General features: G+C 41.3%; 1 protein-coding gene and 1 long non-coding RNA gene across 2 annotated transcripts in view; one reads left to right on the top strand and one right to left on the bottom strand.

Moving 5' to 3' along the window:
- Window positions 1-24,851, bottom strand: part of card11 (caspase recruitment domain family, member 11) — a 225,878-nt gene that overhangs the window by 11,338 nt on the left and 189,689 nt on the right. The window contains exons 18-24 of the mRNA XM_080206404.1: window positions 22,489-22,615; window positions 17,500-17,740; window positions 12,322-12,418; window positions 10,938-11,030; window positions 5,285-5,417; window positions 4,672-4,851; window positions 732-856 (exon numbers count right to left, since the gene is read on the bottom strand). Coding sequence (XP_080062530.1) covers window positions 732-856; window positions 4,672-4,851; window positions 5,285-5,417; window positions 10,938-11,030; window positions 12,322-12,418; window positions 17,500-17,740; window positions 22,489-22,615 — 996 coding nt within the window. The remainder of the gene's footprint in view (window positions 1-731; window positions 857-4,671; window positions 4,852-5,284; window positions 5,418-10,937; window positions 11,031-12,321; window positions 12,419-17,499; window positions 17,741-22,488; window positions 22,616-24,851) is intronic.
- Window positions 1-24,851, top strand: part of LOC145354861 (uncharacterized) — a 118,717-nt gene that overhangs the window by 65,899 nt on the left and 27,967 nt on the right. Inside the window, exon 3 of the long non-coding RNA XR_013888910.1 lies at window positions 19,982-20,130. This is a non-coding gene — a long non-coding RNA (uncharacterized LOC145354861). The remainder of the gene's footprint in view (window positions 1-19,981; window positions 20,131-24,851) is intronic.

The following is a 24,851-nucleotide window of genomic DNA, read 5'->3' as shown; positions in this document are numbered from 1 at the left end:
TGCTGGTTAGGTGCATTGGCCATGCTAAATTCCTCTCAGTGTACCCAAACAGGTGCCGGAGTGTGGCAACTGGGGAATTTTTCACAATCACTTCATTGCTTTGTTAATGCAAGCCTATTTGTGACAATAAATATTGTTAAAAAGCAGAAGAAAATATTGTTTTTTGTTAACCAGCAAGCAAGATGCAAATGAGAACACATTCCCTGTTTGAAGAGTGAGGACTTGTAGAGATTTAAGGACCAAAGAGTTGTCAGAGGTTGCTTTTGCTCTGAAGTCAGTTTAGACAGTTGAGTAAAGGACCTTTCAAAGAATACTGGAAGAGCTGCCTTGGTCAGTAATGAAAATCACAAAATTGTAACAATGCAGAAGGAGGTCATTTGACCCATCATGTTTGCATGAGCTCTCCAAATGAACATTACGACTTCTTGCAATTGTCCTGACGAGTGCAAGATGAAAAGTTTCAACAAAATGTCTTTTTCAGCAGTACTCAAGTTTTGGTTATCTTTCCAAACATCTCCTAATGTGGTTGATGTCTACTTCTGTTTGGTAACGCTCTCGTAAGGCGCCATGGAACTTCTTATCATTTTAAAGGCACAATATAAATATAAGCAGTTTTATTCCAGTAACAATTCTTGGCAGTAGGCCGGGGGCTCTTGCCATTGCAAAACAAACACTTTCATTTGCCACATCTATAACAAATATAACAAGATATTAAAAGGGAAAGTTTTTACCTTGGCAGTTACAGCTTTGATGTTAGCAGGCATGACACATTCAAAGGTGTTTAAATGTTTTTCTCTGGAGAAGATAATTGGTTCAGACCTCTGTTTCTGTAAATATTCTTCTTTGTTTAAAATATCTACAGGGCAAATATTGAAATTAATAAAATAATCCAAGCCATTCTTGTTTGAACAATGATTCCATGGGTGTTTATTGTAAACTCCCTCTCTCCCTCCCCAATTTTCTCCCCCTTGTTCCCTGAAGTTGATGGCTCACATTGGAGTATAATGTAGCCTGAAACCAAGCTTCTGAAGCAACTGCTCTACTTGGAACTTTGTCACGGCACGAGACTCCGAGGACGACAGGGGAAACTCTTTAGGGATGTCCTCAAAGCATCCCTGCTGACTCACTGGAGTCCCCTGACTTGTGATAGAGTAAAATGGCTCGTCTGGAGGGGCACCAAGCACGTCAAGAAACTTTGTCAGGAATGTGCAGAGATGAAGTTGGGGGATTGCACAAACCTTGAAACAACCCAATCCTTCAAATACCACCTGCAACGCGTAGGATTTTCTGGCCATGTTCACCCCAAGACTGGATAATCCTGCCCGAGATCAATGGATCTTTGCATGCCCCACCGCCTCCACCCGCATGCTATGATTCCCGTGGTGGGCAGAAAGGGAAAATTATACCCACAGAGACTGCATTGGACTTATCAGTCATCTCAAAAGTCTTGGAACATGAGTGGAAACTAAACAATCTCGATCCAAGGAACTGCATGAGAAAATGATGCTGAAAGCGTCAAAGCTGCTCTCGTGCATCTTACTCATACGCTGAGCCTGGCATCAACAGAACAATCACAACCTGAAATGCTACCTGCATATACATGCTCTTTCTAACATGGTTACTGATGGTGATCAGGGATGCAAACCTAGACTGATTTTCCCAATTCTTATCACCAGCATCTGTGCCAATAATAATATTCCACAATGCAAGCCTTGATGATACCAGCTAGACAATTTCTCAGCCGAGGAATTCTCATAAGCAGTCATGTTGAGCTGAAATGGGGGTTTTTATTTTTAAATTCATGTACTGGAACACCTCTTTTAAAACTGAAGTCGCTGGTGGGGCAGGCACCACCACCCCATAATTTCTTTCCAAATATGAGCTGAACGTTGTGGGAAAAGCCACCTTTGGGGGCTGATGGTTTCCTTGCTTTTTTCTCCCACCCGCTGCACCACTCTGCCTATTTTTAAGAAAATACTGGCCAATATATCAATAAAATTGATGGAAATCTGCTTTAGGAGTCTTTATATTTTGGTTTAAAATTTCTTGACTGTAGTGTCAGATCACAATTGTTTTTATCCGGGACAAATTTTGAAGTAACAACAAAGTCTTACAATTTTTAGCGTCGAGTAGGAAGACAAATTTCAGGGGCTATCCATGAACCAGAATCTGCCATGAACTCAATAAGCAGCTTCCACGCAACCACTTAAAACTGAAAGCAATCATTTTCCATTTCGAAGTCTCAGACAGTTCATCAACTAACCCAAAGAATCCGTCAGTAGATGTCAATGATGTCTTTGTCTTGTCAAAGAAACGGTGAATAAACCTCTCTGCCACTACAGCAAAAACTGCAACAAACTAGTTGTTAAAAATGAAATCAGCACCTCTTCATGTCAACTGCTATTACACGATTCCAAAGTACATTGTTATTCAAATCACTCATTATGAGGCTTAAAATAGCCTTGTACCCAATTTCTCCAGGGATTCTGCTGATCTCTCATCAAAACTACAGCTGAATACAAGGAGAATTCGATGGAAATTCAGGGATAAAAGATTTACAAACATCTTCATAAGGCCTCTTTGGCCTCTTACACTATTCCAATGCACCTCAATAGAAACTTGAGGAACTTCATCTATCGATTAGGCATTTTACAGCCTTCCAGGTTCAACACTGAGCTTAACAACTGCAGGTCATAACTACGGCTCCCATTTTCTCAAACAACGTGTTATGGGAATGGTTCTGCTGTTATCATTTACACTTCCTTTGGACATATCTTTTATCTCTTTATTTGTCCTTGTCACCCCTCCCCTTTGCTTGTACCCTTCATCCCTTCTGTCATTCAACAATCCTGCCTTCCCCAGACCTTTTTCTTTGTTCTTCTTTTGCACCCTTACTGCTTTTCCCTGGTTCTGTTAAATCTATTCACTTTTCCCAATTCAAATGAAAAGTTATTGACCTGAAATGTTAATTCAGCTTCTCGCACCAAGCTTGCCTCCACACCCCGCTAAGTGTTCCTTTTTTTTAAAATGTCAGATTGCCAACAGCTGCAGTACTTTGGTTTGGTAAAGACAGCGGTGGATTCAGGTAGAGTGATAGCCCCGTCAGTAAAAGAGTAAGGAGTTGATATCCAGATCCCTATTGTATGCAGGCTCACTGGTAATTTATTTTGAGTGTCAGAGTGAATGATTTATGAAGATGGAAGGAAGGAACAAGATCAACTGTATCACATATTAAATGATCAAAGGCAGTGTAATTACAGCTATAGGACAATACACTCGAGTCCAGGATATTTTGTCCACAATTGCACAAGGAGATATGGGGGTTTGGCACGACTAAGAATAAAATAGTTTATTTTTATAAAGAAACCTGAACGTTACATCCTTCCACTGGACTGAAACTAACACATCTGTTAACGCGTCTGAGGCTGATGCCTCCAGATGATTCAAAAGGCCTGTAGGCAGCGAACCAACCAAATAGAGAGGGTTCGGTCTTTATGTGCGCAAAGAAGCCGCCTAAAGGCAGTGAATGAGGAGAGTGGAGATGCTTCTGTGTAGAACAGCCTGAAGGCAGAAACTCAAGAGAATATAAACACTCTTACCACAACTAAATATCCTGCAAGCAGTATTCAATTAAGCAATGAGGAGGCATGCTGACTGCCTCAAAGGACCAGATAAGAACATGGATGCACCATCATTGTATGCCAAAATAAATTCTCATCATCCTGATGAAAAAAAACTTCATTAATAATATACTGAAAATATGATTGTGAATGGGTCATTCACTCATGCTTAAAGCCTGAATCTTTACAATTAAATATGATTGGTCTTCACATGGGCCAATCCAACAAGATGGTCAATGCAACCAATGAGTTGGTCCTTCCTATGGGATCACAGCGACAGTCATTTTCTAACATTACATTTACAATATATGACTCAATTCATTCACAGTTTCACTCTCCTGCAAGTAAAAACATTCATTTGTACTTTCCACTGCGTTGATCAACAGAAGTAAAGAAAATCATGGTTACAACTAGCTTGACTGTTACTGTGTGTCCCAAGTGCTCCCACTTCTTTCCTGACTGTAACTGCACTAAGTTTAATGGGGGCCTGAAATGGTACTCGGCGATCTACACTGAGATTGCACAAACTTCTTTCAGGTAAGAAGCTCAGAGCTGACAAAGTGAGGATACTTTTATCCCAACGATCATGGCTGGATTTAAACCATCCAGCACAGAAACCATTCAATCTAATGTACCTGTGCTGTCTCTCTCAAATCCCTTTCCGTTCAAATAATCCTTTCAGAAATCCAAAAATAATTAGTCCCATTACCCCAGTCTCTTTCTCCATAGCCTGAAAATTTTTCCTTTCCAAATATAATAATTTTCCTTTTCAAATATATATCGAATTCCCTTTTCAAAGTTACTACTGAAGCTCCCGTAAGCCTTGATTCGAATATAACTCACTGTTTGACAAAGCTTTCTCCTCGTCTTGCTCACCATTTGTTTTGCAAATTACCTGAAGAATTGTGTCACTAGCTTATTGACCTTTGTGTCAATGCAAACAGTTTCTCTGTTTACTCGGTTCTGAGTAAAAGTGTTAGTGTTGTCACCCAGTGAGCATCTTTCATTGTTTGCTTGAAACATTTGCAACCAAGACATGACACAACCTCACCTGATTTGCAGATGTCAAACTCCATGGCTTCTCCAGAATTGAGTAACTTTTGCACAAGCATTTTGGCCAGTGCAGTGGGTGAGAACAATACAGGGCGTTTCTGCTGGATGTGATGTGGATGAACCAGGCTGTACGGGATCAAGCTGAAACTCCTCTTGATGTCACTTTCTGTATCCACATCTTCAACAACAATGACAACAAAAAAAATGGGGTAGACAAATTAATCTTAGGGCGGGATTTTCTGGCCACTGCCCCCCTCCTCCCCAAAACTGGAATATCCCGCCTGAGCTCAACAGACTTTTCACGATTCCACCCCCTCCCAACCTGCCACTATGATTCCCGCAGCTGCTGGGACAGGAAAAATCCTCCCCTTAGTTTGCATACAGGAGTCATAGAGGTTTCTGTGCAAAGGACTAACAAAGGCCAGTACCTGACTAACAGTTAGACATCACCAAAACAGACAATCCGGTTAATTGCTGCCTGTAGATCGACAGCCACGTTTTGTACATTACAACAATGACTGCAGTTCACAAAGTACTGAATTGGTTGGAAAACGCTTTGGTACATCCTGAGGTCATGAAAAGCACTACATAAATGCAGGTCATTTTATTACCATCTTGTTTGTCAGCTGAGAATTTCAGAGTTTCAAAAGATGCTTTTGCTGGGCCAGATGGGGATCCGGTGACAATCCGTACGCGCTCACTGCTGTTCATTCTCTTGTACTTATTATCAGACCTACTAACAAACTGTCATGAGAAAAGGTAAAAAGATGTTACAAAGCCAAATCATACAAAGAAAGATTACTAATAAAATTGGCCCAGTAATTTTCAGTGCAAATTCTAGATCTGTATTTGTTATATTAATACTATAGACAGATCCCTCCAGCACATATTAAACTGAAGAATGGTAATCAAGTCCCGTTCACCCACTACCCCAGGTTCACTGATGTATCCCAGCCCCCAGTCCAGCAATATCTCGATTTTAAAACTATCATTGATGTTTTTAAACCACTCCATGGCCTTATCCCTCTCTTTCTCTATAACATCCTCCAGCCCTATAACTCTCTGAGAACTTTGCACTCCTCCAGTTCAATTAAAATTTCCTCTGGGCTTCCACTGGTGTTCACACCTTCAATTGCTTGGGCCATAAACTGAGGAATTTCCTTTCTCAACCCATCTGCTTCAATCTTTTTCCTTTAAGATACTTCTAAAAATGACCTTCTTTGGCAAAAACATTTGGGAACCTGCCCAAATATCACCTTCTCCTTCCTGGTGTCAAAGTCTGTCCGATATCACTCCTGTAGAAGCTCCTTGGCTCATTTTATTGTTTTAACGGTGCAACATAAAAATAAGTAGTTGTCATTAACCTGACTTCTATTGACAAACTTTGAGAAACGAACACCAGATGACAATTTGGGGGTAACATTTGTACAGCACAGCCTTTCACATGAACCCATTCAGGGCAATATCCAAAGATCTAGATATGAATCTCATCTTTGAATATTCATCTTCCAGGTCACATTTCATAGGGTCCCAGTGGATGATAGAGTGCCTCATCTGAGAGGAAAGCAAAATAAACTCAGTAGTAGTTAGTGAGGAGTTCGTATCTTATCAAGCAGAAATGCAGATCTCTGCCTGGAATTGTACGAAAGGCAGGCAGAGTGCAGCTTCAGCCTATCAGAGCCTCTTGAGAGAGAATGTGCAAGAGGTAAAACAGCAAGAGTTGTGTGTTTGTGTGTGCGCAAGCAAGAGTCAGTGAGATTAATCTCTTCCTACTTGTTTTTTGAAGTGCTATTATTTGTGTCTGTGGAAAACAAAGCCAAGTCTCCACTCATCATGGTTCTACTTGTTACTTATCTTTAGACTCAAACAAGAGTCTCACTGAATTCCTAGTTGCTATTCAGCAAAGGATTGGAGAGGGAATGTATTTAGAAAGCTGTTTTTTTATTTGTGTATCTAATAAAACTGGCAATTTTTCACTCATTTAAACGGCAGAAAGAAGAAGAATTTGTGTTTCTATATCACACCTTTCATCATTTCAGGATGTCCCAAACAACTTCATAGCAAATTAATTAATTCTGAAATATTGGGTGGGATTGTTTGGATGGCAAAGTTTCCCACTTCGCTACAGAAAAAGTCAGCAGGAGACATTTGCCTGTTCATCAAAGCATCCCTGCTAGCCATTTAATTAATTGGCAGGAGGCAGGACTTCTGCCCCTCACTTGGGAGGATGTTCTGTCCCAGCAACACCAATGGGAGCGGTGGCCACTGCTGGGACTATAAGTAGTCCCACCAGTCCAAGCACTGAAGCCCACAGGACCAGGTGAGTCTGAAGTGTCATGGCAGGGCAGGGATGGGAGGACAGAATGGGCGGGGTGATGGGTGTGGTGCTGGTGGGGATCATAACGAAAATCCAGACAGAGAGGAAGCACTAGTTCTGGGCCAGAACTTGGGAGTATGCCCAAACTGGAAAGGAGCCAATAATGGGGGCACCTACCTACCTCACATCTCCTGCCCAAGCAGGATTAGCTGCTGGGCATCCACCTGTATCTGAACTCGCCCCACCAGCAGGCAATGGCCCTTGCCCATGCGGCCTCAGTTGGTGTGAGGACAAGCATCTGCCCTGGGCCTCCATGGTCCCTCGTAAACATGCAGATTGCTCAGAGATGGGCAGGAAGATCATCTGGGAACTTTACAGGCTCTCCCCTCCCTGCAAACCCGCCGTTTGGGGCCTATAAAATTCTGTCCATAGTTATGACTGCAATAAAGGAAATATGGCAGCCAATTTGGACAAAGCTAGCTCCTATGGACGGTATGTGATGATGATGATGAATAATATACTTTCAAAATGATATTGACTGAGGGTTGGTCAGGGCACTGGGAAGACATGCAGTCTAATTTGAAAGTGTTTCTTTCCAATAATGGTCACACCAGATTGACTAAACTAAATCTATTAATGAGGCTTTCTGAAGTCTAGAGGGATTAAGTGTCATGTGCAGTAGGCTAAATACAACAACGAGTCTTTCTGTTTGACCTCTTGTTAGCAAACATTGTACTTGAAAAGTTTATGTTAAGCAGGGGCTCACAGTGGTCTTTCATGAAAACACTACAGAAATAGCAGAGTGAAAACTAAACAGGTAATAATGGGCTAAGTGTTCCTGTAGTGATTCAAGTACAAATTTCTTCCAGAAACTATGGTTGTCTTTCCCTGCAAAACCTCTCATCAAGCCTAATACTAGGATTTGGCTGGAAAAAGAAACAAGATGGCTATTTTCAGATTCGCTGAAGGAAGTGACCTTCTTCAGGCAATTATCTGGAATTTAATTAGACCTTTCAAATACAATCCACAGTTTCTGCTCTAGCAACTTTTGCCTGTAACTAAGCTGTCACTTCGCACTATTACAGGTGACACTCATTTTAGTAACTTTGCACATCTTACGGAAGTGTTACAATTATGAGCGTTATAAGATTATTATATTTTAGACCAGTAGCTTTAAATTTAGGGGCAGATGAACAGTGTCATGTGACCTGTCTGCAGCCTGCCTGACAGTAAGCCTGGGTGGTTTGATTGTAAGATATCAAAGAAAGGCATGGATTACATTACTGAGAAGATGGTGTCATTATTTATCCTTGGAAACAATGGCAGCAATTTCTGAATTTAATTTGAGTAGACAATGAGTTCCACCAAAGTCCGAGAAAAGTGTTGAATATAGTGTATTGTAAACAGTTGTGCTTCTAAGGTGAAAGGGACTTGTGACAGAAGTAGCTGACTGGCATATTTACTTAGATGCAATGCAATATTTCATGTTACAATGGGGAAGAGGGTAGAAGCCATTTTTGAGATCAGCTTATAAGCTTCCCCACAAATTAATGAATATCAAAGACAGGCAGAGAGGCCTTGTGTAGTCAGCAGAGAAAAATGGGTGCTTGACTTTGTAAGCTACCAGAGCTGTATGTGGAGGGATCGTCTCTAGTCTAAGAGACACATTCTGCAGCCATTTAAAGTTTTCAGGTGTTTGGACTTGGCATGGCCAGGGGAGAAAAAGAATCATCAGAACAGGCTTTACTGCTGGTGGCAGACTTAAGGAACTCTCTGAAAACAGAAGGAAGCACCTGGAGACGGTCAACTGAAGTTACCATTTGGTGAAGTGGGGATACTGGGAGCACATATGGACTGTTTACTAATAGGACTGTAATTCCGGGGGAAGTGTGATAGGGTGATTACTATAAATGGAGAATGTTCCTCTCTATACTTTGAAATATAACTTACCTACAAGAAAAGTGTTTCGTCAAAACAGCTTTAGTCAATTTCTACAGAAAAATGTTTTAGTCATGAAATCTTGCCATGCCATTCTTTAAGTTAGTAACTGACAGATTGAATTTTTTTTGTTTAAGAGGTGTGCTTTCAACCATTACATTTGAGATAAAAGCAGACTTTCTTCCATTGTCAAAAAAAGGAAGTGTTTCCATTTTATGCCATTCCGTTTTGAGATATGTAGAGTTATGATTAAGCTAATTTTCCTTGTCCCAAATATAAGTTAAAGTAAAGATAAAATAGTCACCATAAATCTAATAAGGCAGAATTACACACAGAATGGTTAGAGTGTGGAACTCACTACTCCCAAGAAGTGGTTCAGGTAAATAGCATATATGTATTTCAGGGGAAGCTAAATTAGTTCATGATGGAGCAAGGAATAGAAGGTATGCTGTTAAGTTTACATGAAAATGGGAAAATAGTGGTGTGCAATATATGTACTGGCAATGATTATTTGGTTTGAACAGCCTGTTTCTGTGCTGTAAATTCTATGTAGCATAATTATATGTAAAATGGAGGACAGACTACCGGTCTGAGTTAGATTGCTTAACCAGTAAAATAGTCAACACCCAGAGAATTTGTCCCGGGTTTCAATCAAATAATACTATGCTAAAGCATTACTGGATTTGCAAGACTTTGATCTGATGTGAACATATATTTGTTGAATCCTTTCTAACCACAGGGTTTTTGAATTTGATTGACTGACAACTGTTTGTTCAGAGACCTTTAGTTAAATCCTGGAGATTTCACTCACGTGTTTGATTTCAGTTTAGTGTAATAAGCTGTTCAGCTCATTCTGGTGTGTATGAACTGTGATACCATAACCGTAGCTGGTTCATGCAATGTAGATCCTCAACTGTTAAATCCAAAACCCTCGTTATTTAATTAACAATAGAAAAAGTATATTTCAAAGAAGACATTTTAACTCATCGGGATGTGATTTTATCTTTACCGTTTCCTAATTATTTGTAACATCAGTATTTTACTATTTGAGGATTAACTTACTCTAAGTTCTCGCCTGAGTGTAATGATTTGAACCATTCTGTATTTACTCCCTTTTGGAAGAAACAAGAAACTGTGGCAGCCTCAGGTGATCGTCTTGTCAATCAACAAAGAATATCAAGGGATATGGAGCTAAGGTGAATAAATGGAATTTAATTACAAAACGATCATAATTTAGTATAAGGCAGAGTAGGCTCCAGGCTGAATAGCCTTCCCTTGTTCCAATGTTCCTGTATGGTCTCTAATGCAAGATACTGTAGCTAAGAGTGACACCATCCCACACCCAGGATGCAGCAGTCCACTGTGTTACCCACTTTTCTGCTATACACACAATAAAAAGTTCAACTCACAGCAATGTTATGGCATGCTGACAAAACATTGTAAGAGAAAGGTGACTTCCAAGGATTGTAGCAGGGCCACGAAGTTAAATCCATTGGGAAAGATCAAACAGATTGGGACTCTATTCTGAAAAGTTGAGGCATGATTTGATAGAGGATTTTAAGATTATGAAGTTGTTCGATAGGATACATATAAAGAAGTTGTTTTTACTCGTTGGGGTTTCATAATATATAAGACAGTCACTAATAAATTCAACAAGGAGTTCAGGAGAATTGACTTGAGGCAGATAATGGTGAGAATGTGGAATTTTCTAGCAGAGGGAGTAGTTGAGGTGAATAGTATTGATTCATTTAAGGGGAAACTGGAGAAGCATGTGAGGGAGAAAGGAATAGAAAATTATGCTGAGGGGTGAGAGGCAATAATTTGTGAGAACCTTAAACACTGCCATGGACTTTCTCAATAGCAATTCGGGATGGGCAACAAACCTTGTCAGCAACAACAGACCAAAGAATTAAAGAAAAATCAATTGGCCAAATGGTCTATTTATGTACTATAAATGCAATATAATTCGGTGTAATGGTTGATGCCTCCAAAGTGCATGGAATAATCACCTGAAAAATCTGACCAAAGAAGATGCTTGCCCGTGAGAGACGGGGTGCTTTGGGATCGATGGAGGGCTGTTGTTCTTCAGGTTGTAAAAAGCTCTGTAAAATATGAAATCACAAACCTCATTAAATAGGCTAATTAGGTGAGCTGGCTGGGTTCACGGTATCTAGTCAATTGTTTCCTGGGAGTTCTACAGTGGCTTAAATAAATTGCACAATCTCCTTGCTTCACTGGACAAGTTAAACTGATTTTACTCTCATGGTTTATAACATTATTTCAATCCTTCGATTTTGTAAGTACCTTGTAGTTCCCTCCTACCAATCTATTATTCTGCATGCATCATTACATGCTTACAGCTGGAGGGCAGCCCATAACAATTTTGAATATTTTGGTAAAAATTCAATAGTTTATTTAATTGATTGCAGCAAAAATCTGTATCCACAGAATATAGAAATGCAAAGAATGACAGAATACAACACAGTGAATTCCCCATTTAATGAATCCTGAGCAAATGAAAGTGTGCATTAAGTCAATTATTGACAATTCAAAACCATTTTCCATCTTGTGTCCATGCCATTCAAATCAGTTAAAGAACATATTGAGGGATGCAGGCTTGTTAACCTTCTCATTGCCAGTGCAAGTGCCACTGATGTGTCCAGCAGTGTTGTACTTTGGCAGCTGAGAACTTTACTTAAATTGTTACTCTCTCTAATATCATTTTATTAAAGATTTTACACACCCTGGTATTTACAATGGGAATTGAGTTTGAGAAAGTGGAGTCTGGCCTTTTCTTTAGAAAAGTGGAAGTCTTTGAGATTTTACTGAGGTTTTTACGCCTAAGAAGAAACCTGACAATTTTTTTCTCTACAGCTAAGAGATCAAATATCACGGGACAGGAACACAATAGGTAGGAGGATATTTGAATTAGTTGGGTTGATGCATCAAATGGATCAACCCAACTAATCAGATGTCTTGCTGAGCTCTTGGTGGCCCCTTTCCATTACCAAATTCTTATTTTGTTGTAACATCTCACTTCTAAATAATGAAACAATATTTACATCACTCAATGAGCTTGATTATAGTTCATTTCAAAAGCAAAACAGCCTGTTTGAGCTTAAATACAGCAAAGGCCCTTGTCTCAGAATGGAAACTTAGAAACTATTCAAAATAGACAAAACATAAAATTAGAACAAGGGATTTGACGTTTTTGATGCATTATCTCTCTGTATTCCAATACGTACTAAGTATTTTACCAAAGCATACATAGATTTCTGTAATGTCAACAATTTAGATAAATGGCAGAAGTTTTGAGGCAAAATAGGTTATTCACTTAATGGAAATTGATTGTATGAAACAGTATAAATTATTCAGAGCGAAAGAAAGACAGACCCATAATCCTCGGAGTGTGCTATATTGATTGTCTGTCTCATCTCTGCTGCTGCGGTACATCAATCTCTGAATCTTCACCAGGAGTAGCTGCTGAGCTCTGGAACAGAATGACGAAGGCCAAGGATTAGACACATAGGATATGGGCTGAGCACTAGCTGTCTCGGCATGTTTCACCTTTGATAATGCTGTTGTAGTTTAGATCACTCACAAATCACCATCCTCATCTCTTCTGACTACAATTCTGAATATGGCTGGAATAAAAATCTGCAGCTGTCTACCTCCAGCTGATAGGTTCCTAAGGGACATTATTTTTTATGTCGTTTGCTTGTTCCCAACGGATAGGGATCAACACACATTCATATCAAAAAAGATAAAATTGCCTTCTGATTCATCACTTGCCACCTTAAATTCATCACTTTCTCTCTGTGCAATCAGAAAGCTATGGATTGTGACTGGGGTGGGCACGATGATGGAAATGCTACACTGGGATAATAGCAGTTGCTCTGTTGCTGCTGGTTTCTGTATTATAAATATTACAGGTTTGAAGTGGTGCTTTATTCAAACTATCAGCACAAATTCCTACCAGAGGCAAATTACTTAGAAAGAGCCAGATGTTTTGATACAACTTGTCTGTGTGAGGGAACCAGCTGTCAGTTTGCCAGGAATGGGCTGTCCTAATGGGGAACTCCAGAAATTGCAAACTAATTCCCAAGACAGATTACAAGCAAACTAGGGGGGGAAAAATCTCATAGGGGTGTTTAAAAACAATTGTATGCTTTTTTTCATTTTCTTTGAACAACTTTTTTTTTTAAAAGTTATAAAAAATACAGGAAACTGGGAAGAAAGTGGATTGGATTTTACAGTAACTTCATTGCAGTGTTAATGTAAGTCTATATTAAAAAAAAAATTGACTGTCAAAGCTTAAAGTTTATTTATTAGTGTCACAAGTAGACTTACATTAACACTGCAGTGAGATTACTGTGAAAATCCCCTAGTCGCTAGTTTGGTGCCAGTTTGGTTACAGGGAGGGAGAATTTAGCATGGCCAATGCAGCGAACCAGCACATCTTTCAGACTGTGGGAGGAAGTCGGAGTACCCAGAGGAAACCCATGCAGACACGGGAAGAACACATAGACTCCACACAGACAGTGAGGAATCAAACCTGGGCTCCAGTGCTGTGGGGCAACAGTGCTAACCACTGTGTCACCGTGCCATCCCTTCAAGAGTTTTACAATCAGGCCTAACCCCAAGCTTTATATAGATACTGTTATTTCCTTATTGTTGCAGCCCATGCCCTATTTATAAAAATTAAAATTGTTAAGGGCCTTTTATGATGTTATTTACCCACATCTGCACATTTTAGGAGATTATTTATTTCAACTGTGGGCCATTCACTTCTTTTAGCTTTTTTCATTCAGTGTGTACTTCAGTGCTTGTTTCCCATTCACATGAAACTGATTCTGCAGTTGTTTCTCCATTCTGCGGACCTGCCTATATGTTAATGAAGTCTTTAACATCTCTCTTCAGTGTCTTCAAAACCTCTTGCCTTTGCAACACCAAATGTTGAGATTCTGTTCCCTGTACCCAAGACCAAGATTTCCATCAGACGAGAACAAAAGGTGGATCCTGCACTAACCCTAAGCACACATCTCGCCCAATCTTTCTTACTTCATTCTTCTCAACTCTTTCTTTCTTATGTAATACAAAGACTACACTTCAGAAATATTTCATTCGTTGTAAAGCCCTTTGGGACACCCTGAGGCCTTGAAAGATGCTATAAAAATACAAGTTAGTTTTTTATTTCTCTTGACCAACTTTCTATCCATTTTCTCTGACACACACGCCTAAATTTTTCTAACAAGTCTCTTGCAACCATATGGAATGCCTTCTAAATGTCTTAGTAAAATGCTGCATCATTATCCTGCAGTTGTGTTTAGGTTCTTTTGTGTCAGTGTGAAACTGCAATTTTTCAGTACAAAAGGCACTTAGGCTGTGTGGGCCTAAGCTGCTTGGTATTTGGCATTGTGTGAAGACTGTGTGTCTGGATGGGTGATACGATCACACACTCACTATCTTGAACCTCATTTGATCAGCTAACAGTTCAGCAAGGAGACCACAATTGTGATCTCACACAAATTACTCTGCTTAAGAGAGGAAACCAACATGTACATATAACTACAACACACTAAATCTAACTGTTTGCAACACAAAAAGGCATAAAAGCAATAGTTTATATAAAAGAAACACAATTAATCAATGACTTCACAATCCTACACCAATGCATTACCTTGCTGTCATAATCAGAAACATCAGTCTAAAGGATTCAGTGAAAATGTGGCCTGACTGGCTGTTGTTCAGTATTGACTCCATGCGTGTTAGTGGACCACTCATCACTCCATAAACTCAACACTGAACCAGAATGATTCTGACCAGCTCTTGAAAAAAAAGTACCAGAAAGGACATGAGAAGAAGTTTTGTTCCCACAATGGAATTGTTGTGATCTGGAATGCACTGTGCGAAAGGACAATGGGAATAGATTCAACAGTAACTTTCAGAAGAGAATTGGGCAAGCACTCAAGAAGGAAAAAATATGCAGGGCTGAGGGGAAAGAACAAGGAGAAGTGGGACTAGTTAGATAGCTCATTCAAAGAGCCAGCATAAGCATTAAGGGCTAAATGGCCTCCCTTTGTGCAATCTTAACGTGCCACTTTGTGAAATGTGTTTGTCAATGGCCGAAAAAATGCTGTTATGAATTTAAAGCAGATTGCCTCACTCTCTCTCCCTCTACATATATACAATATAGGGCATGAATGAATGAAAAAATAGACATACCTATTTTGTTGCTAACACTAGCATTTCAGTTGTTTCTCTCACCTATTTGCCAGGAAGGTACCAGAAATCATATCTCCCATTAAATGGTGTATTGATTAATAAAAAAACACTGATGCCTAAATAGATATTTAGTCAGTTTGAACAAGGCCATTTTCTAATGAGCTTAGACTATTCATCCAAGTCATTGCTGTTCTACTGCAAGTATTCTTGAAAGGGATGAGGTGCTAAGGAAATAGTTAATATTAAATTCTGTTTCAGCTTCTAATTGCTGACCTGCTTTTGCTTTTCCTCTAGATGGTGCTACATTCATTTTTAATATTCAAATATGTTTCAACCAGGAAAAGAAATAGGGTTGTTCTTTCAAAGAGCTGGCAGAGGCATGATGGGCCGAATTTCTACATGCCTCTTTGATGGGGTGGCAACCGAGCTCTGCAGTTTTCATTAACCAATCCAGATGTGTTGTTCTTCTGGTGTGCTATCCAATGCATCCTAACTGGTTAATTGTCCTAACTTGACCTTTCTCCACAGGCCTTTATTGGTGACTTTCACTAAGGTGATGTGTTTTGCATGTTGTAACTGTTGACAGATTGACTCCTTCAAGCTACGGAGGAAATAATTGGGAATTCAGCACTATCTGCCTTCTGCAGAAATTTTAAAAATTGGATTTTGAAGAGTTCACATTTATATCTTATGAGCCTATTGTGCACTGTACATTTTGATTACATGGCAACTGCAGGAGGAATACAACACTATTAGGTGGCAGCCTTTACTTGGTGATAACATTCTCATCACTGAGTCAGGAAGCCATGGGTACAACCCCACTCTAAAGCCTTGAGCACATAATTTCGCCTTACATTTCAGTGCAATACTTAAACTCAAGCCCTGCCTGCTCTTCCAAGACAATATCTAAAGAAGAGCCGGTGCATTTTTGCATTTCCCTGGCCAGTTTAACCCTAGACCAACAGAGATGTGTTCAGGTTTTGTGGGACTTTGCTGTGTGCAAAGTAGCTGCTGTGTTTCCCTATAATAACACCATAAGATATAGGAGCAGAATGAGGCCATTCGGACTATCGAGTCTGGTCTGCCATTCAATCATGGCTGATATGTTTCTCAACCCCATTCTCCTGCCTTTTCCCCGTAACCTTTGATCCCCTTACCAATCATGATTCAACCTATTTCTGTTTTAAGTAATGAATGTAATAGCATGTTTGGTACTCATTTTCATGGTGTTTGTACAGCTTCACTCTGCACAGCACTGCACCCATCTGTTGAAGTACCTCGTATGTCCCAACTAGCAAGGTATTTGCTGTACCTGCCCCTACTGTTTCTTGTGTCCTTGATGCTACATTGCTCCAGTTGAGATCAGCAAACACAGCAGACAAGGGAGGGATGGCACCTGGAAGATTTCTGATCTATAGGGTTCAACGTACTTACCAAATTGTGTCACCAAACATCCCAGAAATTTGCTCCTCAACTGGTTTTCTGGTAGTGGTAAGATAGGAGCATATGGATTGCTAAGTGAAAAAGATCAAGGCCCCTCCAGCTTGCACAACAGGAGGCCGATCATGCACATGCCAGCTCTTTAAAAGAGCACTCCCCTTGCATCTTCCTCATAGTCCTGGAAATGTTTCCCTTTTAAGTAAATATCCACTTTTTTGCGGTTACAATAAAAAAAATCACGATATATAGAACAAAATGACACTCTGAAATAAAGTAATCTTTAACAAGCAGATTTGTCTTGGTAGTCATATGCTACAACAATATTGGTATTGTTGACCTATCACATCAATCAATCTCTATCTACCAGACTACAACAGTCTCAGTGGTGGAAAGCTCTCGGAATCATAGATCCAAAGTCACCTTGTTTCTCCCAAGCATGTTTCACTTATCTTGTTATGTCTCAAATTACTCACATACTATATCCCAAAATGTTATTTTCTGAAATAAATCTGATTTGCACTTGAATGAGTCAACACTATCTGCTTCCATCATCCCCCTAGGGAGTCTGTTCCACAGACTTACCATTTGCTTTCTGCAGGAATCTGTGAATTCACACCCTCACTCTTTCCCTGTCTAGCATAGGCTGCATCCTCTGGTTTTGCTGTTCTGGACAAGGTCACAGAGTCATAGAGGTTTACAGCATGAAAACAGGCCCTTTGGCCCAACTTGTCCATGCTGCCTTTTTGTTTTGGAAGCCCTAACCTAGTCCCAATTGCCCACATTTGCCCATATCCCTCTATATCCATCTTACCTATGTAACTGTCTAAAGCAGCTTGTCATGGTAATATTATCTGGAGTTGAAATATCCTTTCTAAGCGTGACCCATTGGACTCAGATCCTAATTACCTGCAGTAACTGGGAATGGTGCCTTTTTCCAAGTCTTTGTCAGTGAATAAATCGACTTGAGCACACAGCCATTCACACTTGCCCTGGTGCATAGTGTCTAAAACGTGGATAATCTCGTCGCATTTCACACACAGCGAACAGTTGTCTATCTGTCCAGAAATATTCAGATTGGCTCGAACGTAAAAGGAATCTCCAGACATGATACTGCCATCTTCCAAATCTTTTAGTAGTTTCTTGTAACCTTAAGAATAAAGCATAGATCACAATGTACAATTCCTAATCAATTATAACATGGCAGAGAAGTTTGCACTCACTATCACCCAATCCATACACAGTTTGGTAATTTGCTCCCTCTTAGCAGTTACCTCTGTTGAATTTAAACAACATTTCTATTTCTGTCTGTGTGCAGTTTGCACTTTCTTCCTGTGTCCGTGTGGGTTTCCTCCCAGTGCTCCGGTTACCTCCCACAGTCCAAAAGATGTGTGGGTGAGGTTGACTGACCATGCTAAATTGCCACATAGTGTCGGGGGAACTAGTAGGGTAAATACGTGGGGTTATGGGGACAGGGCGTAGGTGGGATTGTACTTGGTGCAGACTCAATGGGCCGAATGGCCTCCTTCTGCACTGTAGGATTCTGTGGGCCCGATTCTCCCATTGCGACCCACAATTTTTCTGGCAGGTGGGGTTGGGAAATGCACATGTCGGCCATTTTGCGGGTTCCCCACAAGTATTTATGACCCGCGCACATCTCCCAACCAGAAGAAAATGGCGCCACTGGGAACACGCAGACGTCCGGCAGGAAGTGAGGTAAGTAATTTGAGTATGTATTAAATATAATTTAAATGTCATTTCAATGTGATTATCCATTCCATGTCGGCCTCCATAGTATCTCTCACCCTGCTAGGAGTATTTCATTCCAGCGGCGTTTAGGGTAGCTCCCCATGTTCGGGGAATTAGTGGGAGACTAGACCAGAGTGAAGAAGGGGTCCTTAAGGGGGTGCGGGTCAGGCGATGGGGGAGTGGTGTCTCCTGGGCATGGGCACCCTGGCAGTGCCAGCCTGTGCCCCAGCACTGTCCAGAAGACAAAGTGCCCATGCCCAGGCACTGCCCACCAGGCATCGAGCAGTGCCAAGGGGCAGGGGCCCATTGTGGGCAGGGCCTAGGGATGATTGGTGGGGTTGGGAGGGGTTCCGCTGCCACTCTGCATGAGGATCGGTCTGGGGGGCTCCCGGGGGGGGGGGGGGGGTGGGGGAGGGTCTGACCCCTGGGGAGGGAGGTGAGGGGGGGGGGAAGGTCAGTGGAAGGGGGGTCTGGACATCAGGGTGCTCTGGGACAGGGGTGGCGGGGTGGCTGGAGGGGCAGCACTGCAGTGGTCCTGGGCTGGCCAGCAATTGCGCCGGCCAGCAAACGGGGAGACTGACAGATCAGGACTACTGCGCATACGCAGAGTTCCAGAGCTGTCAATCTTGAGTGTGAATAGGCTTCCCCCCAAATCCAGTTTTTAATGAGATTCCCGATTGTGATCTCTGCAGTGCACAGAGTGTGAAGATTCGAGTGAGAAGCTGAACTGAAAAAACAGTCGTGATCCAGAACACTTGTCCTACCAATTCAGCACTTTTGGGAGAATGGCCCCCTATATTTCCAACCCTCCTCCTCCTCCCCCTCTCCATCATCTAGCATTATCTCCCACCCAAAAGGAAAGATTGGACCATCTGCAAGGTGTCGATCAATATTGCTTAATAAACCAGAGGGCACTTAACAGCACTGTAGAATGGCAAGCCTATAGAATCTTCCCTCCCTGCTTCTGGCAAAGCACATGACTGCACCACTTTCCTGTAAAGTCAAAAAACGCAACACCTCTGCTTGATGAATCGCAAGTGTGATGTGTCACTGTTCCGTGCCGTTGCACACATCCCAACTTTATCATAAAGTGTTTCAGCTGGAAAATTAAGTTCAAGAGGTAGTTTTCCTTTGAGCACCTCCTCAGAGCAAAGGAATTCTAAGACTTCCATTCAGTCCAGTTCTCCGAATCTAAAATTTGAGGAGTTCATTTTGAGGTAGATAAAGAAAAAGTACGCACTACTGGTTCTGTTTTCCAAAGCAGCACTGCCAGCTCAGGAGCTCCTCGCTGGCAATCACTAAATTTTGATTCATTCCAACTTAACTGCTGAAAGGCTGAAAAGAATGCATGCATTTATTGCCTGGTGCTGTCCCCGATTTGTAGGGCAGCTTGTTTTCCCTGCAGAAAGTGTGACCACAATTCACCTTTGAGAAACATTTTCATGCTCCAGTGTACGTTATCAAATTCAATATACAGCCTTTAATAAGGATTTTCACACCTCAACCTGCAACTAAAACTTCATTCATTGTGGTTTGCAGGTTAATAAACTTAAAATTGTATCCATGCCTGAGTGCACAAGCAAAACTTTCTGTAGCATTTTCAAAACACTCATGGATAAAATTTGTTCTTTTTTCCCTTCAGGCCTAACGCTTACAAACAAAGAACTGGTACTCGATGTGAAACATGTCGAGGCAGAACCTCCAGAGCTAATGCGAATCACCGCCAATGGCATCCATTGGTTCTAAGAAGATGGAAACTGTGATTTTATGACTCAATGCAGAGAATTTCAGGTAGTCATTGAGCACTGTCTATTTAGTCAGTGGAGTTCTTGTACCGTATACATTCATTTATACAGCTGTCCTTGTTCACCTCAGATACTGGCTGTCTATTCCAGGTACACATTGTTTTACTCAACCTACATATCATCCTACTCCTTCTCCATGGACTCCAATAGCAACAGCAGGGAGTCTGAAAGGGTTCATTTTGATCTCTTTTTCATGTGACACTCAGCTGAATTCATTATGAAAGCTTGGCTTAGTTTCAAAATGTACTAGTTAGGTGACAATTTCACAGATAAGCAGACATTGAGATAAGATCTTGTAGCTGCATTAAAGAAAGGTTCACTGATGTCCCTTGTGAAAACCATCATTGTGGATTTTTGGAACTGAGTTTTCAAACACAGGAACGGGTTGGTCGGGGGTCATGTCAAATGCAAGAAAAATCTGAAACAAAAATTTTCCCCTGCTTTGAAACAACCCATTTTCAATTTTAATGGTGGTCAGGGAGATCGATGACAAACTTGCAGGAAGCAGTTTGATCATTTAAATATTATAATAAGGCCCTTTCATTTTCACCGTCCTGCAATTTTTAACCCCCAGTGGCTGGATTTCCTCAGTGTTAGGAGTTTCAGCAGCTTAAAAGAGGTGAGAGGGACTGAACCAATGAGGGTGAGTGCCTTTCCAGCACTGCTTATGGGCCGGGAAGAGCAGCAGCTCACCATAATTTGCCTGCTCTCCCTGCCACCTCAACCACCAGCCCATCTCAACTAAATTCTCCTCACGATATCTTGGGGGCTTCCTGCCGCCATCCTGGAATTCTTTGAATGACAGGCCATATGGAGCTGTAAAGATCTGTTTTACAGCTGAGCTCATTATGAAAACTTGGCTCAGTTTCAAAATCTGATGAGGCGTTTGATCAGTGGGTGGTGTGTAAACAGTTTGATTGACAGTTTTAACAGATTAAGGGATGTCTTGGGTGTGATTTCTGAACAGATGCATGAGTTTACCAATGATCACTTGCCAATTATTGCCAATGATTTAACTTTATGACAAAGGGTGTGAAGTTTTTTTTGTGCAGTATCAATTACTTTGCATTTGAGTGGCAGCTTTATTAGATTATTGAAGGTTTAATTTACAGCACATCCATTTAGGCTACTGATATTATATGGCTCCTGAGGTCTGTCCATAATGAATATTGGGTGATTGGCTATGGCACATAAATGGGGTGGAGGGCATGGAGAAGGTGTGGGAGTTTGAGGGGAAAGGGAAGGGCATGAGGGATATGGGTGTCATAAGGACTGCCTGGGGCTATACGGGGGTGTGAAGTTTGTATGGTGGGCATTAGGAGCATGGAGGATGAGGGACATGGAGGGGATGTGGGGATTTGAAGGGGTGTAAGAAAAATGTGGGTGGACAGATATCCCCAAGACTGAGATGAGCCTTCTAACCAGCCTGCCTCAGCATCTGCATTTCTCCAAAGTTGCCTCAGGTCTGCTCAGAGATGGCAGATCCAAACTTTTCCTGCTCACGTATGGCGGAGATAAAAATATGGCAGATATGGTAGGAACTGACGGGTTCGGATTGACTAATGTGGGAACTGTCCCAACTTGTGTTTTCTAACCCAGAGGTGAAAATCCAGCTCATGTTCTTCTGTGATTTCTGGGCTGAACAAAACATCTGCCTCCACACAATATTCACTGCCAGGTTAAAACCCAGGCCTTGATTTCAGTGCCAAGAAGAATCATCTACCCTGTTTCCCTGCTTTATGTCTAGCCTGATGTCTTAGCCTAGAATGACAGCAGAGTTGGGTTCCAACTTGGATCACATGGCCTGTGGTGCAGTGAAATATAGTTTGCCACAAAACGCCACTTATTTTCCATCTACTGATTTTGGACATGGGAGTCTAAGAAAGACAGACCTTTAGATATTGGGCTTTTTAAGAAACCTGAGGAGAGGTTTCAGTGTGTCCCATATTGTACTCAAAACAGACACTTCAGAGACAGGTCCAATTGTGGTTAAAATATTTTTGATTGGGGTATGAACAATAGCAGACAGCGCATGAACAGATAGATCCGAATAGACAATTAGGGTCTTTCAGTTCATTCTTACAAGCAATGTTCTGGCCTAGCTGCACATACAGTGGCTGTGCAACAGCCTGAAAAGTGCTTTATTTTGTGATAAATATCGCTTGTGTGAAAAAAATTGTGAAGTGTATTGTGTTTTGAATAAACTGGCCAGGTGCAAGAATGAAATATCAAAGGAAACATTTGCTTACAAGGTGGCTGCCCTTTCTCTCACCTTCTCTCTACTTTGGATTCTTGGACCTAACGAATTGCCCAATCAATCCCTGTGGATTAGCAAGTTGCTTACCGTCAAAGTTTGCTTTAAAGTGGAGTGTCACTGGTCCATTGCAGCGTTGTAATGTCCAATGTGCTTCTTCTTTAGTAGATGTTTCCAAGGCAACACTTTGAGTTTCTCCCTTGATACATCCTTCCAGCTTCAAAGAGAAAGAAAGATTTCAGATGAGGTCAGACTGGAGAAATACTCTCCTACATCATTAGAACACAATGTTCTTTCCACCAGGTTTCCATGCTTCAAATCCAGGCCAATAGATGAAATAGAAGTCATTTTTCTGATGGCTATTTAAGATCTTACACGAAATGGGTTTGCACACTATTTGTTATTCCAGTCTCCCGTAATTCCTGCTGTCTGAATATTGAGGTATTTGGGAGCAAATGATGCCCTTACCTAACAAAAGTTATTAATCTGAGTCTTGAAAGCTTCTCTCAGCCTAGTGCCCCATATCTTACGGGGGAAGAGAGTTCCAGGTTCATGCTACTTTTTGGATGAGAAGGTGCCTCCTAATTTCTCTCTGAAATGCTCTGCCTCTAATTTTAACATTACTGTCCCTCCTTCTGGATTCCTCCACCGAAGGAAATCATTTCTCCATGTTTATCCTAGAAAATAATTTTATCATTTTAATAACATTATTATAACATTATTTTAATATTAATTTTAATAATTTGAACACACCGGAATGATAGAGAGTGGGATAGCTTGATCTTGGGTTCGGACATAGCTCGGTAACAACATTGAGGGCCAATGGGCTGTACTTTTCTGTGTTCTATGTTCTATGTTAACCCACTCAGACCCCTTCTCATTTTTTTTTATTTTAGATCCCTCCTCAATTTTCTTATTTTAAAGGAGCACAAGTTAAATTTACCTAACTGTCTTCATAATTTAACCCTTTATGCCTCCAAACATAAAGTGTATCTTCTCCACCTGTACATCACTGTGGGTGAGGCACAGTAAGTGTTACAAATTATGTTCCAAACAAAGAATCACACTCAAAGACAGAATGTGGGTCAAACACAACCTGGTGTAGGTCTATAATTAGGTTGATCCATCCTCCTTCGTAGGCAGTCCCTCAAAGTCAAGGATGATTTGTTTCCACAGCAAAAGTGAGTTCTCAGGTGCCTGAGGAGTTCAATGTGTGACCTACAGTCTCTGTCACTGGTGGGGCAGATGGTGGTTGGAGGAGTGGGTGGATGGGGATACTCAGGTTGTTATGCATTCCTTCTACTGTCGACACTTGGCATCAGCTTGCTCTCGATGGTGGATCCCTCATGTTCTTTGGAGTGGCAAATGAATATATTAGTGCACCTATTTTTAAACAGCGTATCATGTCAGCCAGTAAACCTGTTTGATGTCACGTTCTGCCTGGGGAGCCTCCAGGCCGTACACAGCTCAACTGTGCATGCACCTTTCCAGCCTGCAGTGTTGCTTCAGCTGTGCCAGAACTGGTAGGTACTGTGCACCCTCTTGAATGGTTTGCTCTCGTTGATGAAAAGGTGTTCAGCTCCTTTCCAAATGCTTTTCTTTCAATTCTGACAGTCTTGGGCTAGGCTCAAGGTCCATCAATCTTAGTCCCAATCCATTACCACAAACAGTCCACAACAGAAACCTACAGCTAAAACTGAGAACTAGAACTTACAAAATATGAATTGGACCCTTTCTAACCATATTCCAGTCTTGGAGTCTTCCTTCCTTCCTCAGTCCCTGAACATTCTACTTCAATAATCCTTTTTCTTACTCTCCAAACTGAATAGACTCAACTGAAAGGTGTTTCAGGGTGTGAAACTCAGATTTGTAGCAGTGTTGGAGCTGTGCTACAGAACCTGCAGGCTGCTCAAGAGGATGCAGTATTTACCAGTTCCGGCACAGCTCCAAGCGACACTCCATGCTGGGAAGGTTCTGTGCCATTGTGCCATACGTGGCCTGGACGTCATAATCTGCCAATTGCAAATTATGACGTCAAACAGGTTTACTGGCTGATGTGATACTGCACTCAACATATTAATCTGCCACTCCAAAGAACAAGAGGGATTCACCACTAGCATTATTTAAAGGGCTAGACTCCCAACTTGCAGATAAAGTTATTTACAGCTTGTGTTATTGAAAAGTCTCTCACAGCACCCTGGAATGTTTCTAGAGATGTTATAGTGAGTTGGTGAATTCAGCAGAAAGTGTTGCAGCATCTTCATGGCAGTAGGGTTTACTGACCTGTCCACACAAAGATGGTAACACTTACGGTGACAGCACCTATGGGTCTGGAGGCAATCAGGGAGATCGGACAGATGGGTGGTATGGTGGCACAGTGGTTAGCACTGCTGCCTCACAGCGCTAGGGACCCAAGTTCAATTCCAGCCTTGGATCTGTGTGGAGTTTGCACA

Source organism: Carcharhinus amblyrhynchos, chromosome 18 (assembly GCF_965287045.1).
Source record: "Carcharhinus amblyrhynchos chromosome 18, sCarAmb.v2.hapA, whole genome shotgun sequence".
NCBI classification, from domain to species: domain Eukaryota; kingdom Metazoa; phylum Chordata; class Chondrichthyes; order Carcharhiniformes; family Carcharhinidae; genus Carcharhinus; species Carcharhinus amblyrhynchos.
Note: the sequence above shows the minus strand (reverse complement) of the source record. Positions and strands in the feature narration are given on the sequence as shown.